This window comes from Lucilia cuprina, chromosome 3 (assembly GCF_022045245.1).
Source record: "Lucilia cuprina isolate Lc7/37 chromosome 3, ASM2204524v1, whole genome shotgun sequence".
In the NCBI taxonomy this organism is placed as follows: Eukaryota; Metazoa; Arthropoda; class Insecta; order Diptera; family Calliphoridae; genus Lucilia; species Lucilia cuprina.
Window position 1 is genome coordinate 27,004,415 of NC_060951.1, and position 18,951 is coordinate 27,023,365.

At 28.5% G+C, this 18,951-nt stretch overlaps 1 protein-coding gene across 1 annotated transcript in view; it reads left to right on the forward strand.

Moving 5' to 3' along the window:
• The first annotated feature begins 780 nt into the window (after nucleotides 1-780).
• Nucleotides 781-18,951, forward strand: part of LOC111680763 (sodium-dependent nutrient amino acid transporter 1) — a 33,417-nt gene continuing 15,246 nt past the window's right edge. The window contains exon 1 of the mRNA XM_023442467.2: nucleotides 781-921. Within this exon, the coding sequence (XP_023298235.2) occupies nucleotides 865-921 (57 nt within the window). The 5' untranslated portion in view covers nucleotides 781-864. The remainder of the gene's footprint in view (nucleotides 922-18,951) is intronic.

Consider the following 18,951-nt stretch of genomic DNA (forward strand, 5'->3'; position numbering starts at 1 on the left):
GCATTAGTAACTAAGTACACATTAAACAATGTACATTGTGTGTTTGTTTAACAAAATACTGTTAAACGTTGTACTACCACATGCATAGATAAGATACATTCTCGTACAGGTGTAAAATTGTTAAGTGGTACATTGTAATTGAATGCATTTCAATGTTAACGAACAACTAAATAAACATTCGTCTAAATAACGAATACCAATACGAATAAGAACATATTCCATACGAACATTTACAGACAGTTAGGTACTTTTACTTTAACATTGACAGTGAAATATTGAGTTAAATAAACTCTTTGTTCGATTCTGTTCCGTTCTGATCGTTTCGAGAGTAATAATAACATATTTGCAGTTGTATTTTTGTGTTTTGTTTCAAATTCAGCTTAGGTTTTTGCCACAAAAGCAAATAATTAACATTATACTTAAATATATTATTATTTAATATTATTATTATTGTTAATAAATGTTATTGTTACTTTAATAATTGATGTTAACTTAAAACAATCGGTAGTACGGTTTAAACCTTTTAACAATTCACAACAATCGCCTGTTTGCAAAATAATTGAAACGTTATTTTTCAATTTGAAATTTAAATGCGTGTTTTCGTGTAAAATTACAAGTGTTGGAATAAAATATTATTAAAATAATTAAAATAATTTTTTTTTAATAAAATGAGAATTTTGTTAATAAACTTAATAAATTGTTAAAGTTGTTTTTTTTTGTGTGCCAAATAAATTAAAGTTTAGCTTAATAAATGCAAAAGAAAAAAAGTTTTAAAAAATTTTAGTTGCAACCAAGCATTAAATTGTTTTATTTGTGTAAATTAATAAAATTATTAAAACGTTAATATTATTAACAAGAAAAAAAATGGAGGTTAAAACAAATGAAATTAATGGAAGAGTCACAACTACGGTTTCAATAGAAGTAAATATTATTGACTTTAATGTTTTGTTTTATAATTTGTTATTGCAAATTTCAATTTAAAATTTATTTAGTTTTAGTTATAGTCAGTTAAATTGGTCATTGTTATAAAAAATATAATTACTTAATTTTAATAGTTTTTAAATTTTTAAATATTTTGATATACCTAAAACAGGGTTGACAAAATTGGTACAATTGTGCTTTTTTGTCCAATTCAATCTTGAAAATTGAACATTTATACACCAATAATGGTATATTTTTACAGTTTTAAAATATATTTCCGTATTGAAATAATAATATGTACACAATGTTAAAAGAACTAACGACTTCAGTCAAATTTTTACTAAACTTTGAAAGAGGACATATACAATTCTTGTTTATATTATTATCTTATATACACTGAAAAAATCCATGTCTAATATATACGAAAAATGTTGTATTGTACGAATCGTTCGTTGTTTCGCACCACGAAATTCTTTCGTAATATAACTGTACGAAATATTTTAATATAATGCAAAATATTCTTGAAAAAATTAATTTACATAAATTGAAAAAAGGGAATTTTGAATAAATATTGTAAAATTTACTAAATAATAATTTATTCAAACATTTTTGTTTATTTTAAAATACATTTTCTAATTTTAGTTCAAAATTATTCTCCACACGAATTTTAATTTTTTTTTATGAAAATAATTCGAGAATAATATTATACTTTTTCTTAAATTTTATAAAAATGTTGTAGTTTTATTTAATCATAATATAATTAATATCATTATGTTTAATTTCGCTAAAATTTAAGAAAAAAATATTACGAAAGGCTTTCGTACTTTCGTAAAAGTAGAAAAGGGTTTTATTAATATAACGAAAATAGAAGTTACGAAATTTTTTTCGTAAAGTTGAGCATGGATTATTTTCAGTGTACTATTCTATAAACAAGAGTATACGCTAATTTAATGTCTAATCTATTGCCTAATTTATTATATTCTCTAGTCCATAGAGACAATAGACTGTCTATTGACTAGTCTAAGGGTGGGTTTCTTATTACTCAGTTAAACTAGGCATAACTTGCTGTTTAACTAGAAATTTAGGCGGACTTTAACCGATTATTGTGTTTTTGAGTTATAGATTTAAGATCAATTAACTTTCTCTGGGCGGGTATTTTTGATGGCAATTAAATGCCAATTAATAATCACAGTAGTTAATCTAAAAATAAATTAATTCTGATGTTAATCCCCTTTGATGTTTTTGAGTACAAGATTAAACATCTCAGTGTTGCCATACAAAACAACAGAAAACTTCACTGTTTGTTATCAAAACAATGAATGTTTTTTTTTTTTTTTAAAGAAGAAGACAATTGCAAATGTAATATAAAAATTAAAGAAACTTAAATTTAAAAAAAAAAAAATATATTGTGAAGTCCCCATAACTTATACTAATCGATAAATCAAACATTTTAATCTTTATTTTAATTTCTTACTCAAGTTTAAACCACCTCCATTGGGCGCTTAAACTAGAAATCTAAATTAGCTGATTGAGTATTCAAAAACAACTTTCGAAGATTAATATTAATTTAATCCCTAATCCTTCACCTAAAGATTGACCCTTAATATTGCAAACTTTTCAGTCAAAAACATAAACAATGAACAGCTGTTTTTTGCATTACTTTTAAAAAATAAAAAAAATTTAGAATAAAATAAACAATAATAATATTGAACACAAAACCTAGATTAAACTAGGTTTACAAAATATTATCTAAGTCTAAGGGCCTTATGCAAAAACGATTAATAAAGTTAACAACAGTTTACTACGCACTTTTTCCATAAAAACAACCATTGTTAACTTATTAATCGTTTTTGCATAAGGCGGTAAGTCTATTGACTAAGGGCGGGTTTCCTAATTCTCAGTTAAACTAGGCTTAACTTGCTGTTAGATTTAACTTGGAACAAATTTAGGCGGACTTTAATCGATGATTGTGTTTTTCAGTTTTGGATTTAAGTTCAGTTAACTTTGTTAGTACTGCCAACTTTTCACTCAAAAAAAATAAACAATGAACAGCTGTTTTTTGCAAATAATACTTTTGTAAAATGAAAAATTTTGGAAAAATGTTAAATAAACATTTAAAACAATAATAATTAAAACAAAACAAATCAGAAAATTGCAATACTTAAAATATATAAATATAAAGTAAATCATTGTTCTATTGTTTTTGTTAATTGTGTTTATAACTTAAGTTTAATAACGTAAGTTTAATAACACTCAGTTAAACTAAGATAATAAGTAACGTTACTGTTTACTGAAAAACACAAAACATATATTAAACTAGAGTTAAACAAAGAATGTAGATTATCTTTATCTGAAAAACCTGCCCTAAATGTTTTTGTTTATTAACTAGCCTTATGAGTATTCTAAAGTCATAAAGTATTTCTAGGGTCTATTCTATGAATTAGTCTTTGGACTAACAGAAAAACTCTAAAAACTAGTATGTTGTCTAGTTATAGGCTTGGTCTCGATCTAGTTTATAAAATATCCTAGTCAGTGGACTAGTACGTGGATTAATGGACTGGCTTATTATTTTGATGTTTTAGGTGATCTGATTAGTTTCCATTTGCCATCCCTGAGATAAAACAATTTTATAAGGAAAATAAAATATTTTTTAAATATAATGGGATTTTTTTATATAAACAAGTGAAATTCTTTCACTTAGGATATTTACAAGATGAAGGGAAGAAGTTTAGGGACTGTGGTTTATCCTTCATTAGTATTTAGTGCCCAAACATGTAAATTAAACTACATATAAAAACTACAAACTTACAAATTTGTTTGTAAATAGTTTTAGAAAATTGGTTTTCCACGAAAAGTTTTTGCATTAGAATAAGGTTTTCAAGATGGGGACATTTCATATGGTTTAGGGGGATGTAAAGGGTATATAAGATTCGGAACAGACAAATAGTGCACTCTTCACTGAAGTCATTAAGAGTGTCATATTCGAATACAAAACAATTAGAAATCAGAGAAAATAAATCTAAATTCTAGTTAAAGACATTTAATGTTTCTTTAAAATTGTAAAAAAGTACTAAAGTACTTATAGTTCCCGACAGACTAGTGGTTTGCAGTTTCATCAAGGTACTCAGAGGAATGTGAAATGAAATTAAATCGGGAAAAACAAACCCAAATTTAGACTGCTAAAGCAATAAAAATTATACATCAGGTTTTTGAAATATCTCAGAATTTAGCTAGCAAAAACTAAGTTTTTCGCCGCCTTACAAATTTTGTTATGTCACTTAAAAGACAAATCCATTGTCTTCAAAATACAAATTTAACCTCCTTTCCATCATGTTTCTTCTTCGAGATATCTTAACCTAAAATTTCGGAACACAATTAAATTCTTATTTCTTGATCCCTTTTGATAGGAATTTGAAATATGAAACAGCAAAATTTTTTAAAATCAGGATTACTTCGCTTTGTCATAACGTCTCGAATATGGAGGAAAACCGGTTATTTTATATTTAAGGCTAAATACATTTAAAATTCGATTTTAACTCATTTCAATTCTTAACTCCTTGATGTTCACTCAAAAAATTATGATTCTTATATAATCCGATTTATAGTTAAATTATTCTTTAAAAATTAAAATTGAACTGCTTCTACTTTTTCTTGCGATTTCGTTTTTTGTTGGAATACCAATTTTCGATCGTTGCGTAACTGAATACGGAAACGTAATCGAAATGCAGATTAGCTGCGTATATGATGGCTATAGACATATTTTGCATCTACGAGCGCTCCTTTACAATTATTAACGTCAAGTATCTGGGTTTCGAATTTTTTAAAATGTTGTCATCCTGTGCTCTTTGAATACTTAAGCCGGAGATCCACACTATACTGAAAATAATCCATGCTCGACTTTACGAAAAAAATTTCGTAACTTCTATTTTCGTAATATTTACAAAAATTTCGTGTATAATACGAAATTAAAAAAATAATTAAAAAATTAACCTATTTATATTTAAACGATTATTATCTGAAGAAATGAATACCAATGTTTTGACTGCTTTTATTATCTAGAAGAAATTTTATTAAATATTTCAGTTTTTTTGCAAAAAAAAAAAAAAAAAAAACAACAACTCATTTTAAAATAATTTATATTTATTTACTTTATTCAATTTTAAATACACACTTTTTGTGGGTAAACCAACAGTCTGACTGACTGTCTTATTTTTATTATTATTATTTTTTTTTAAATAAATAAAAACATTTCTTTGCTCTCTTATTGACTTTTAAATGAGCTCATGCGTTTTAATTGGAAAAATTTGTATAAATGTATTTAAATTTCTTTTAAATATCGCATTTGTTATAACGGAATTCTGTACAAAGTTATAAACTTATATTTAAACGAAATTAAAAAAAATTTAACGAACATTAAAAATTCATTTAAAATGTTAAAACAGATCTATAAAAAAATTTGTTTAGTACATTAAACAAATTTATATTTACTTCCTTATTAAAAAAATAACAAAAAATGTTAACTTGTTTTAAACAAAAAAAACTTAATTAGCCAATACATATGTAATACCTACTAAAAAAAAACAAAAATCTTTATTCTTAACTTACTACTTCCACTAATTGACTCGTATTAGGACTGCAGTTTTTTGTTTATTTGATAAATGAGTTTAATGAATTAAATATAAACAACAAAACTTTTACATTTTTGTAAATATTAACAGGGTATGCGAAAAAGAGGTATATATTGCATGATTGATGTTAAAAATTTCTCTAAACTAAAAGTAGTATAAAACAGTAATTAAAATGTTTATGATTAGAAATTCCTCAATTTATTAAACCATAATAAAACGAAGTACTTAGGTTAGGTTGATTAGAGGACGTATACTGCATCAAATCTGAAGAAATACGCCCAGGCCACAATCGGACCTGTTGTGCGCTCCTTATCATGGGAAAAAAGGGAACTAAATGAATAATGTTTCAGTGTTCAGAAACTCAGTTTTCTGAACGTAATTCCTAAGAATCTTCCAATCTGTGTTAGTCAGGAATGTTATTTCTGGAATAACATCACTTCCAAGATACTTTGATCTAACTTCGACGAATGCCTGGCAGTGGCAAAGAAAGTGCTCCAGAGTTTCACTGACCTCTCTACATTCGTCTGAATTCGCACGTCCAATTTTGCATAAATGTGCTCGTAATCCTGTGTGTCCACTCAGAATACAGACAATGTTTCATTATTCCATGAGGTGTTATGGGTTTCTCTCACTCATATTTATACCCTACACCACTTTAGTGGGGAGGGTATATTGGGTTTGTGCTGATGTTTGTAACATACAAAAATATTCGTCCTATACCCACCTTAAAGTATAACAATCGGCTTAGAATCATTTTCTGAGTCGATTAAGCTATGTCCGTCCGTCCGCCTGTCCATGTAAACCTTGTGCGCAAGGTACAGGCCGCAATTTTTAAGATAATTGGATGAAATTTGGCACACACGCTTCTTTTGGCCGTAGCCTATTGAAAATGGTTAACATCGGTCCATTATTTCGACTAGCCCCCATACAACCGTACCCCCCAAATAGGGCCTTTTGGCTTATAATTAATTTAAATGATCTATTATGTTAAAAAAGTCGACAAAACTTAGTTTTATAGAACTTTAAATGACCCTATTCCCCATACAAACTCTCCTTCAGAAAATTCACTTACAAACACTTTTAAATTCTACATAAATAATATTGAAGAAGACTTACCTGCCCCTACCAACATTTTTAGGGATAGGGCCATATTTTGCACTACTCCCCTTTAAAAAATCTCTTTTTTTGCCAAAAAAGTAAAAATATTCCGTAATAAAGTTAAAAAAACAAACCAAATGCTTTATTTTTTTAAATAATCCCCATTTTTAACATACATACTGACTGGTGTAGGGTATTATATGGTCGGCTACGCCCGACTATACATTCATACTTGTTTTAGTTCAGCTTTTGTTGCGTCGAATGATTTTGCTTTTGTCAGGTTAACTGTCTCGAGCTTCCTCCCCTTTAAAGCTATTAATTCGATCTTTCGTTACCGACTACTCCCGAATGGACTGGTACCCATATGATGTGAATCTTACCTCTGGGAGAGTATTCAATTAAAGCTTTCTTACAATGTAATACGGTCTTAGATTTAGTTCTATCTCCTCTTATCGCCCTAATTGCTTTCTGGATCTTCAATATAGATCCCCAACCCCACTTTATCCCCGAAGTACTTCAAAAAGAATAACATTTATCACCACTTCAAAAGTAGCACTAAGTGAATGTTTTTAACTTCAATTGAAGTGATGTTTATTGACTTCCAAAAGAAGCGAAAAGAATTAAATGAGAGAGAGATAGGGAAAAGTGGAAAAAGAGTCTTTGGTAAAGACGTTGGTATTTGGAATTAAATAAAAACGACATCCTCCTATGACAAGAATGTGTTAAAATCATCACTTTTTCAGGTCTATTTCAGTACTTCCATGGTGTAAATTTTACTTATTTTTCGCTTCTTTGGAAGTTTTTTTTTGCTGGGAATGCGTGCAATTTTTTTATGGAAAGTGTAAGAAATTGGCCTCGAAAAGAACTAAAATTATATTTTTGTGAATATCCCCAATTTTGAGATTATTTTAACAGCTTAAAAATTTTTTCGAACATTACTTTGAATTTTCGAACTTAATTTTAAATTATCATCAGGTATACTCCAGACTTAAAAATTTCAGACTCAGGCCACCTGAACTGGTTTTAAAACTTTTTCGAACTTAATTTCGAAAATTTTATTTTTAGTTTTTCTGAACTTTTGAAAAGGGAACTTTTTGGTACTTTTTCGTTTTTCAAAAGGTACTTTTTGAATGTTTTATAATATTGAACCTATGAATATGAAATTAAGTATGTAGATTCGGAATTAGACGAGAACCCATAAAAGCGAACTTTTTAGTGCTTTTTCGTTATTCAAAAGGTAATTTTTGAGTTTTCTATAATAATGAATTTAGAAACATAAAATTAAGTATGTAGAGTCCGGATTAGCCGAGAACCGGAAAAAGTGAACTTTTTAGTACTTTTTTTGTTTTTTCAAAAAGTACTTTTTGAATTTTCTATAATATTGAACCTAGAATAATATTGAACCTAGAGTCAGAATTAGGTGAGAACCGGAAAAAGTGAACTTTTTGGTACTTTTTCGTTTTTCAAAAGGTACTTTTTGGGTTTTCCATAATAATAAACTTAGAAACATGAAATTAAAAATGTAGAGCCCGGATTAGACGAGAACAAATCAATGGAAATTTTTTGGTACTTTTTCGTTCTGCAAAAAGGTACTTTTTGAATTTTCTATAATATTGAATCTAGAAACATGAAATTAGGTATGTTCAGCCAGAAGTAAGTTGTGTGAAAGAAGAGTTTTTGATACCGACTGTTTTAAGATAAGATTCGGCCCAGCCGAATATAGTTCTCTTGCTTGTTTTTAAATAAATTTAATAACTAAAATTGCAACTTTTAATACTAAACGGAATTCATTACAATAAATGGTGATTTTATTTATAGTTTTTAAAAAATCCCCTTATTAAAAAAAACTAGAGTGGTCAGTTTCCCCTTTCGATTTTTATAATTAGAATTTTAATTAGAAATACTAGTTTATAGCTATTCTATAGTCAAGTTCTGGTATATCGTGTTAAATTTAAAAAACCTACAGTATTTCTTGTCTGTATAATTATTTTATTTTACAATTATATATATGGATGTAAAATAATTACAATGTTCAATATAAAAAAGTTGAATTTGAACTTAAACAAGTCAAACGGTGAGTATTGTGTAGTAATAAAACGTCATAATGTAAAGCCGGTTTTAACTTACTATTAGACACAATGAGATTAAAAAAACTCACTGAATAATGAATGGGAATAACTGCTTAAAAAAAATACCCATTTCAGTTATTTATTTATTATACCCTACTCCACTTTAGTGGGGAGGATATATTTGGGTTTTTGGTGATGATTGCAATATACAAAAATATTCGTCCTACACTCACCTTAAAGTATACAAATCGGCTTAGAATCGTTTTCTGAGTCGATTAAGGTATGACCGTCCGTCTGTCTGGGTGGCTGGCTGTTCATGTAAACCTTGTGCGCAAGGTGTCGTAATTTTTAAGATAGTTGGATGAAATTTTGCGCACGCGCTTTTTTTTGGCCCAAGGATGGATCAAATCGGTTCATTATTTTGCCCAGCCCCCATACAACCGTATCGTAATGACCAGGCCTCATTTGACCTTAATCCCCTGACTTGAAGGTCAAAATTCGCTTATAAACACTAATAACACTTTTAAATTCTACATAAATAACATTAAAGTAGACGTGAATTCCTGTACCAAAATGTATTAGGATAGGCCCATATTTTCCCCTACTTTCCTATAATATCTCTGGTAAAAATCCCTTTTTTGTCAAAAATATTTTAAAATATTCTGGAATAAAGTTAAAAAAACAAATAAAATTCTACATAAATAACTTTAAAGTAGACGTGAATTTCTCTGGTAAAAAATCCCTTTTTTGTCAAAAATAACTTAAAATATTCCGGAATAAAGTTAAAAAACAAATCAAATGCTTCGGTCGGCCTCGCCCGACTATACATTCATACTTGTTTTTTTTTATTAGGAAATGCAAATATTTTCATAAAGTTAACATGTAATTCCCAAAAACAAGTACTCATACATATTTTAACTTGCTGTTTGATAAATGTTTGTTCCGTCATGTCCGATGTGGTTTAAAATTTAAGACAATTCTTTACTTTGAAAGCAATTAAATGAAGCCTTCAATAATTTTGTGTGATAATTTGTTAAATCTGTTTTGAATTTATAATGGTATAGGCATTATTCTACAAAGGTATTGCGAAAAGTGATTTACAAAATAAAGGGGGTATATTTTATTTCAGTTTTTATAAAAATTATTTTAAAAACACGAGCGGAATTTCACAAAATTATTCTTAGTCATAAGTGCTGTCACCAATATGTATGAGAGTAATTCCTATAGACAACTGGGAGTATATATATTTAATAGGTTAGTGTTGTTAACAATTGATGTAAATATAAAAAAATCTTTTAAGTTGTTAATATATTTTAATTCCCACACAATTAATATTATATTTGCTAACATGAATTTTCTAAAATTATTTTTAATAAATGATGATATATACATGCAAAGATTATAAGAATATATGATCCATTAGGTAATCCCAAAATTACTCCATTTGTAAATTTTATTAAAATACATGATCCGCAACATGGTCCTATGAAATGCAGGCATGGTATATATGATTGCGGATCCACGTAATGCATGATATGTGTATGCTTTTCCAATATATTTGGAATAGTTTTGAATCAGTCCTGGAACATTGTGGAGGCATATTGCAATTAAGATCGAATAAGTTATACTCATGTTGTGAGTTCCTTTCCCGTTGTGAGTTCTTTTCTATGGGAAATATTTGTTTGAACAAACCAAAACCTTATATATTGATCAATGAAGTATTGTCGTCCGATATTACTTAGAATTCTCTAGAATTCTGTCAAGGCCTGTCTGACAATATCCTTGTTTCTCTAATGAATTAATTCCTATAGAGGGTTAAATTCCTTCTGAATGAATTAATTTTGTTTGGATTCAATCTGTTGCAAATTGAACTAGAATTAATTTCAACAATTCCTATTGATTTTTAAATTCCCTCTGAATGATATAAATTTTGTTTGAATTCAATCTATTACAAATTGAATTTAAAAATTTTTCAACCATTCAATTTGAAATAGATTGAATGAAAGTTTTGTTTTATAATTCAAAAGCATTCTGTATATTAAAAACCGAATTAAATTTTTTTCTTTCATTCAATTTGTAATAGAAGGAATTAAACAAATATGAATAATCATTCCATTGAATTCATTCCTATAAAGAATGAATTCTCTTAGGAATTAATTCAATAGAATATAAAACCTAGGAATTCAGCTTTAGAATTAAAAATTCAAAGAATGATTTTAAAGAATGATACATTCAAAAATTTAAAGCCGAATTAAAAATATAAGGGAATTAATTCCAAATAGAATTCATTCTTTCCAAGCTTTGATTCCATAAAACGGTGAAAATAGGTGGAATAACCTCGATACATCTAAAGGGGCCTTCAATGAGAAACGCACAAGACACCGTATAATTCAAAGCAGACGGGACATATCAAGGCTGATTGCAGTAATAACAGTGATAGGCAGACACGCAAGTCGGCTTGGGCTACCCTTATACGATCACTGCCGCAGGGAAAGGAGGAAACGTTCTTCTATCTTTTCTGTGAAAGTCCTGCTCTGTCCGTTAAGAAAAACCGCTTCCTTGCTTGGCAGCTATTTCATATCCAACCTAGCTGAGATATAAGGATCTAGGCTTAATGATATCTTCAGATTTCACACAGCTATTGGCTGGATCTAATACTATAAATACTACATCTGACGAGTGGTGTGGTCGATCAAAACGGAGTCTCTCAGACAAAACCAACTCAGAATTCTGCAATCAGTTTTCGACAGGAATGTTATATCTAGAATAATATCTTACCTAAGATATTTGAATCTTAGAGTCTCATTTTATAAAATGAAACGACAAACGTCCAAAAAAATTGTATGGAAAAAAATCAAAATTTCAAAAATTTCCCATTATTCTTCATATAAATTTTATACGTAAACGAAAGTTTCGTTTTATAAAATGAGGGCGTTATTTTGACGAAAGCCTAACAATGACAAAGAGAGTACTCCAGATTTTCAGTCCCCTCTCCACATTCACTACTTTCTTCAGAATCCGCACGTACATACTTATATAAACCTCTGAGTGAACAGAATTTATTTTTATCCTATGTCGCATTCCAGGATTCTGAATATAAAACACTAGGCCTGCTTTGTTCTCTAGTTTAGAGCAATTTGCGTAGCATTCCTGAGGGTATTTGTTTAACTGTTCCATTTAACCATGGCATTCTATATGATATGAGATCAGTGTTTCAATAGTCTCTGGTCTGGTCCAACACGACCAATAATTATATATGTATAGCCTTCCAATATGTATAGTATATACTAGGGTATTCAATTATTCGGTTTTTTGTCTTATTCGGTTTATTCGACAAATAATTATTTGAGGTTTTACGTTAGCCGGTTAATAATCGGATAATTAAAAATTATTCGGTTATTCGAATAAAAGGAAACTAGATGTTATTATTGCTTTTAACAATAATTTTCTTCATATACACCCTGTAACAATCTTAAAAAAACATTCACAAATGGAAAAGTGTGAATGATAAGCATGTGGAAATAGATTACACTTATAGAATTGCGTATTCCGATTTGTATGTCCTAATAAAAGGATTTTAAAGTTTAAAGGACTACAAACGAATATTTAAAATATTTATATGTATTTTATAATGCTAATATTGGTATCAAATGAAAGCACATTCTATCTATATTATTTAAATGTCTCACTTAGAGAAAAAACGAAAAATAAATTAAATTTAAAATGGTTTAATTTTCGACTCAAAAACTTTTAACAACTTTTTGAGACAAATTATCTTTAAGATTTCCAATTCTTTCTGGATGATCTTGATGATTTCAAATAAGTTATATTATTTCGGAGCAGAGCTTTATTCGAAATTAATATTAATACCAACTTTTTAATATAAATTTGAAATTCCATCTTTTGAAATTGGATGTCTTTTAAACTTTAAAGTCCTTTTACAGGAGCATAAGAGCTGATTATGAAAAACTGAGTACACAGAGTTAATACTAATGGTCCACAGTTTCCTGTACGCATAGATTTTTTCATGTTTGAAAATAACTTTTGCACGGTTTATAAACAAAAATATTATTTTCACATCCTTCACTCCAATTCTTTGTTTAGTTTTTTATCAAATACTAGAAATTATTCCTGTTTTTGTGAAATGCTTTTCTATATAAAGACATTACTGTTTTTAAGATTTTCAACGAGTTCTAGAATTCATACGTTCCATTGAACACTAGTTCAACTATAACTGTTGCTGAAAACTTATTAGAAATACTTAAGAACACAACAATGTTCTCAAAAAAAACTGGTTTTAAAAATAAAAGCGAAATAATTTCTTTTCAAAAATCATAAAATAAATTTTCTTTATTATAGAAAATTGATTAAGAAGAAAATTTATTATAAAAATATTACATTTTGTAGAAAATACATATTAATTTTACTGCTAAATAGTGAGTTTTCTTGATCGGTTAATTGATAGAAATTATTCGGTTTATTCGTTATTTGAAATTTGACAATTTTTATTTATTCGAACGATTAATCGTCAGAAATTAATCGATTAACCGAACGACGATTAATTGTTTGCATACTTGTATATACACAATTATACGCACAATTTGACGGAGTGTTCATGGTACCATTTATACCCAAGCAGCATGTACGATGAACATAAGTTAGAACTGGCCTAATCTTGCTTTAAGTCCAGTTTCAGGCTGTACTTAGAGTCCCTTCTGCTCTTCGTCAAGGATTACACCTAAGTACATAAACTAAATTAAAATTGTTATAATGAATATTTAAGGGTTTTTTTTACATACACCCTACAGTATTATTGACATAAATATGACAACAATTTAACTGATATATTTTAGCTCCCACGCAATTAAATTTAATTTTGCTTACTTAATATCTTGACTAAATATTATTTTTTTATATACAAATGATGCTATTGCCGTTTAAATAAAATAAGTTATAATAAATTATTTTAACACTTGTTCAAGTTAAACACTAATTAATAGTAACAATAATGCGTATTAATGAAAAATTCGAATAAAAAACAATTAAACACTAAGCGATAAAAATAAATGACTGTTTTAAGATCACTTTGTATTCCTATAGTAATATATTACTAGAAATAGTAAAAGTTAGTAAAATCCAATTTTCTTGGTATTTTTAAATTAATATACTTTGTATCTTTCACATTAAGTCAAAATAGCTTCCTAAATTGTAATTTTTTGTCTAAAAATTTCTCTGACCATGCGAATCAAGCGTGTAATGTATTTCATTACGTGTCAATAGCAATGATATTATTTTTTGTCTAAAGTTTGCCAGAATCAGTATAACGTTATAAGTTTTAAAAAATTTTAATTTATTGGCAACTGTCCTTATAGTCAAGCTGCTATTAAATCCCTATATGGTGTGTTTTCCACATCCAGAATTTTTCAAAAATGCCGGACGTCTCTCAATGAGATGGCGAGACATTCGAATATCAGCCTAATTTGGATAAGGGGACAAAGGGATTTCGTATGACAATAATATTGCTGACACTTTGGCAAGAACTGGCACGATGCTTAGCAGATAGGAAGTAGATCAATTTAGCGGTGTTTCACTACTTGTAATAAAGAGGCAGATTACTGAAAACCGCCTCTCCATGGCCGCGTGAACACACGTGCTCAATATATATAGCGATGTGGTCATAAATAGATGCATATAGGTCCAAATATCTTCTTGGTCTCCAAAGACCACAACTCGATTGTTACTGTAAATTTGGCAATCTTTGCAAGACGCATTGGCCTCTTATTCAATTACTTCTGTGGGACACATCTTCTATATGATTGTCTTGCTTTGGCAGATACCCAAATTCGGATGCTTGGATCGGCCTATTTTGGCGATCTATCCGAATTGTCAAATATTTAATTGAAACTTCTTTTGAGTTCATAAATTTGTCAGAATGGGTGTTACCCACACTAATTATCCATGTCAGTAAGGCCTGGTTATTCAATTCAGCAGCTTCCTCTATCTCATCTCACACGTTTCTACTTTCTCTGTTTTTTTTCTTTTCTAACAGGTACAACCTGAACCCAAGTAAAGACGAAATCGGCAACTATGTGCCAATTCCGCTGAAATTTTTCAGAATGATACACACATACGAAATACAATCAAACATAATTTATATCGATATCAATATCATAATCGTAATACTTGCCTTATTTACGATTAAAAGATTTTCGGAAGTGGAAAATAATGGGTCGAACTGGAAAAGCTTTCGGTTAATACTTTGTGTATGTACACAACATATTCGTGTTAAATCCCGATATTCGATTTATGTTTAGATGGACTATGCACCATAAAAAGTGAAGATCGAATGATAGAGAAACCAAACACTCGAAAAAAAAACAAAATATGTAAATAGGGTGTTTTAACCTGGAAGTATTCGCCCCTGTTCTGCATTTCGATTAAGTTTACGCATTCTGTTACGCAACGATCGAAAAAAGGTATTTTAACAAAAAACTGAATCGTAAGAAAAAGAAGAAGCAAATCCATTTCGCTTTACGAACGTGTGTATTCCGGGTTACGATCGTACCTACGTTTTTGTAAGTTGTTGTTTATGTGGCGGAGAGTCGAATCGAAATGCAAAATACGAAGAAAATTTCGATTCGAAGTGAAATGCAGAATAGGGGCCATTCTCTAATATATTCCCTAAGAAAGAATTGCAAAAGAATCTGGGTCTCTCTTTAAAATCCAGTTCGTCTAGTGGACGAACTGGATTTAAAACACACCCTCTACAAATTGCTCTTAAGGTGACAGTTAAAGAATATGTCCAAGTTAAAGAATATGCCCTCAATCTTTATTTCCGCATCTTCGTATATTTTGCAATTATACGAAGTATTTCTGTCTCACTTAACTAACGAAGACTCATAGAGTGGATTTATAACCGCTTCAGCTGCTAAGAAATGTTTTAAAGGTGACAGTAAAGATGTCCAAGGACTCTTGTAGAGTTTTATTAATGGCACCAGTAATGCCAAGAGAAGCATACATTTGAGATTATTTGAGCATCTAATGAAGACCCATAGTACTTGAAGTCTTAGTAGATTATTAAGAGGGGCAGGTAAAGAGTACGTCCAAGATCGTATTTTTGAGCATTTTCCGATAATTGTTCTTTCTCAATACCTCCCATACAAACCTAATAACCGATATGTTTCAAACTTAGTTGGCCTTTGTTTTCTTAAAAGAAAATTACAAATTAAAATTAAAAAACATTCATGACCTTGATTATTTAATTAATATTTTCTACCAAATAATTTAATTTCAATTTTAATCAGTTAACGACATGTAACATGCAATTATTTTTAATACATTTTTTAGTACATTTTGCAATTATTATATTAATATGATAATAAAAATATTTTGTTAGGTTGTATCATAACATTTTCCAGATAATATTTTTGATAAAATCGAAGTATTTATTTAATTGCATACGCAGTTAAAAAAAAAAAAATTTAAATCGAAATTAATAAATTAAGAGGAATGTAGAAATTAAGACAATTGATTTTAATTTTGTTTTTAAATTTCTTAAAAAAATCTTTTAAAATTTCTTTAAAATTTTAAAATGTTGAGTATTTGTATAAAACTCTATAACTATTGATATACATACAACCATGTGAGAGATTATTTTATTTCTTTGAAAAAGATAGATAATCAAATTCCCATTTTTATTCTTATAGTTATATATCACATGTAACAAAACGTGTCAATTTACATAAATATTTGAAATTAGTTTTAATATGAAATGAATCATATGAGTTAAATGATTTACTCGTATTATTATAATTTGTTTAAACTTGTATGTTCTTTTTCAACTGGGATAACCTTAAACATCAAAAGTTTATTACAAAAAATCCCAATAAAAAAACTAAATTTAATATGAATAGTTATTACAACAAATTTAAATTGGAAAAACATTTATAAATAATGTTTTATTATTAAATAATGTTAAGTACATTCAATAAACTGTCAACTTCTTGATTACTGCAGCATCTTGGAAAATTTGCTTTTATAATACTTATTACACTGAAAAAAATCCATGCCTAATATATACGAAAAATGTCGTACATTGTACTAATCGTTCGTTGTTTCGCACCACGAAATTCTTTCGTAATATATACGAAATTGTACGAAATATTTTAGTATAATGCAAAATATTCTTGAAAAAATTAATTTATATAAATTGATATAAGGGAATTTTGAATAAATATGTTAAAATTTACGAAATATTAATTTATTCAAACATTTTTGTTCATTTTAAAATATGTTTTCTAATTTTAGTTCAAAATTATTCTCCACACAAATTTTCATTTTTTATGAAAATAATTCGTGAATAATATTATACTTTCTCTTAAATCTTATAAAATGTTGTAGTTTTATTTAATCATAATATAATTAATATCATTATGTTTAATTTCACTAAAATTTAAGAAAAAAATATTACGAAAGGTTTTCGTACTTTCGTAAAAATAGAAAACGGTTTTAATAAATAATATTTCGTATTATACACGAAATTTTTGTAAATATTACGAAAATAGAAGTTACGAATTTTTTTTCGTAAAGTTGAGCATGGATTATTTTCAGTGTAGCTTTGCTACCCTAAAAGCAATGTAAATAAAAACCTACTTGAAATTGTAATGAAATCTACGAAAAATTTTTAAAAATCTAATAGTTTCCCAGATGTACGAAATTTTATATTTAATTCAAATATGAAGTGCCAAACCCGCATTGAAAATTCCGCCCGTTATACTTTAAATATTTACATGAATGTCAAAGATATTCATGTCGAATTTAAAGGTTCTAGCTCTAATAGTTTCTCAGATGTCATATTATCTCAGATATACTGATTTAATCTTTTCTGAATATAGGAGTAATACGTCGCCCATTTGAAATTTCAACGTAAATCGTATCCTATAGTTCCTTCCAGACATACAGAAAGACACTGTAAAAATTTAAGAATTTGTGGATATTTATCAATAGGGAATAATTGTAAAAAAATTCACACTATTTTTTTCAAGAATATTTTGCATTATACTAAAATATTTCGTACAATTTCGTATATATTACGAAAGAATTTCGTGGTGCGATACAACGAACGATTCGTATAATGTACGACATTTTTCGTATATAATAGGCATGGATTTTTTTCAGTGTATAAAACCCAACTTAACTAAAACTATTCTAACTACAATAGTTTTCCAGATTAACAATACTTATATTAAATACGAGAGATGCCAATTTCTATCTATCTATGAAAAATTCAAATTATCTAAAAGTTTTCAAGATATACAAAATTTTGTATTTAATTCATATATGGGTGTTCACATGAACGTCAATGTTATTCATATAAATTTGAAGATTTTAGCTCTGAAGTTTCTTAGATATACGATTTTTTATATTTAATTCATGTGGGTGCTTCAAGTTCCCCAGATGAAAGTCCGCACTTTTTCCTCCAAAATGTTCAGATGATTATTAAAGTAATTTATGCAAAATTTGATGAATATAGTTCTATATTTTCCTAGATAAACAATATTTTGTATCTTATTCATATGGGAGATGTCAAGTCCCCAAGATTCTAACTTCTAGATTCTAGTTGCCAAGATAAACGAATCTTTGTATTTGGTCCACCTACTTTTTCTCCTAAATCATCGTAATGGCAGTAAAGTGGCTCCAACAATATTTGAGGACTCTAACTCTTATATGAAATATACGGATTTTTATTATACCCTACACACCACTATAGTGGGGAGGGTATTATACGTTTGTGCTGATGTTTTTAACATACAAAAATATTGGTCCAATACCCACCTTTAAGTATACCGATCGATTCAGAATCATTTTTTGAGTCGATTAAGACATGTCCGTCCGTCCGTCTGTCCGGCTGGCTGGCTGTCCATGTAAACCTTGTGCGCAAGGTACAGGCCGCAATTTTCAAGATAATTTGATGAAATTTGGACCAAGCATGTTTTTTGGCACAGGGACGAAGCCTATTGAAAATGGTTGAAATCGGTCCATTATTTCACCTAGCCCCCATACAACCGTACCTCCCGATTTGAACTTTTTATGCCATAATTACGTCAAATATTCTACTATCTCTCTAAAAATTGGCACAAATAAGTTTTATATAAGTATAAATGACACTGCAGATTTTCGTAAGGATCGGCCTATATTTGACCCTAGCCCCCATACAAACCCCCCTTCAAAAAATG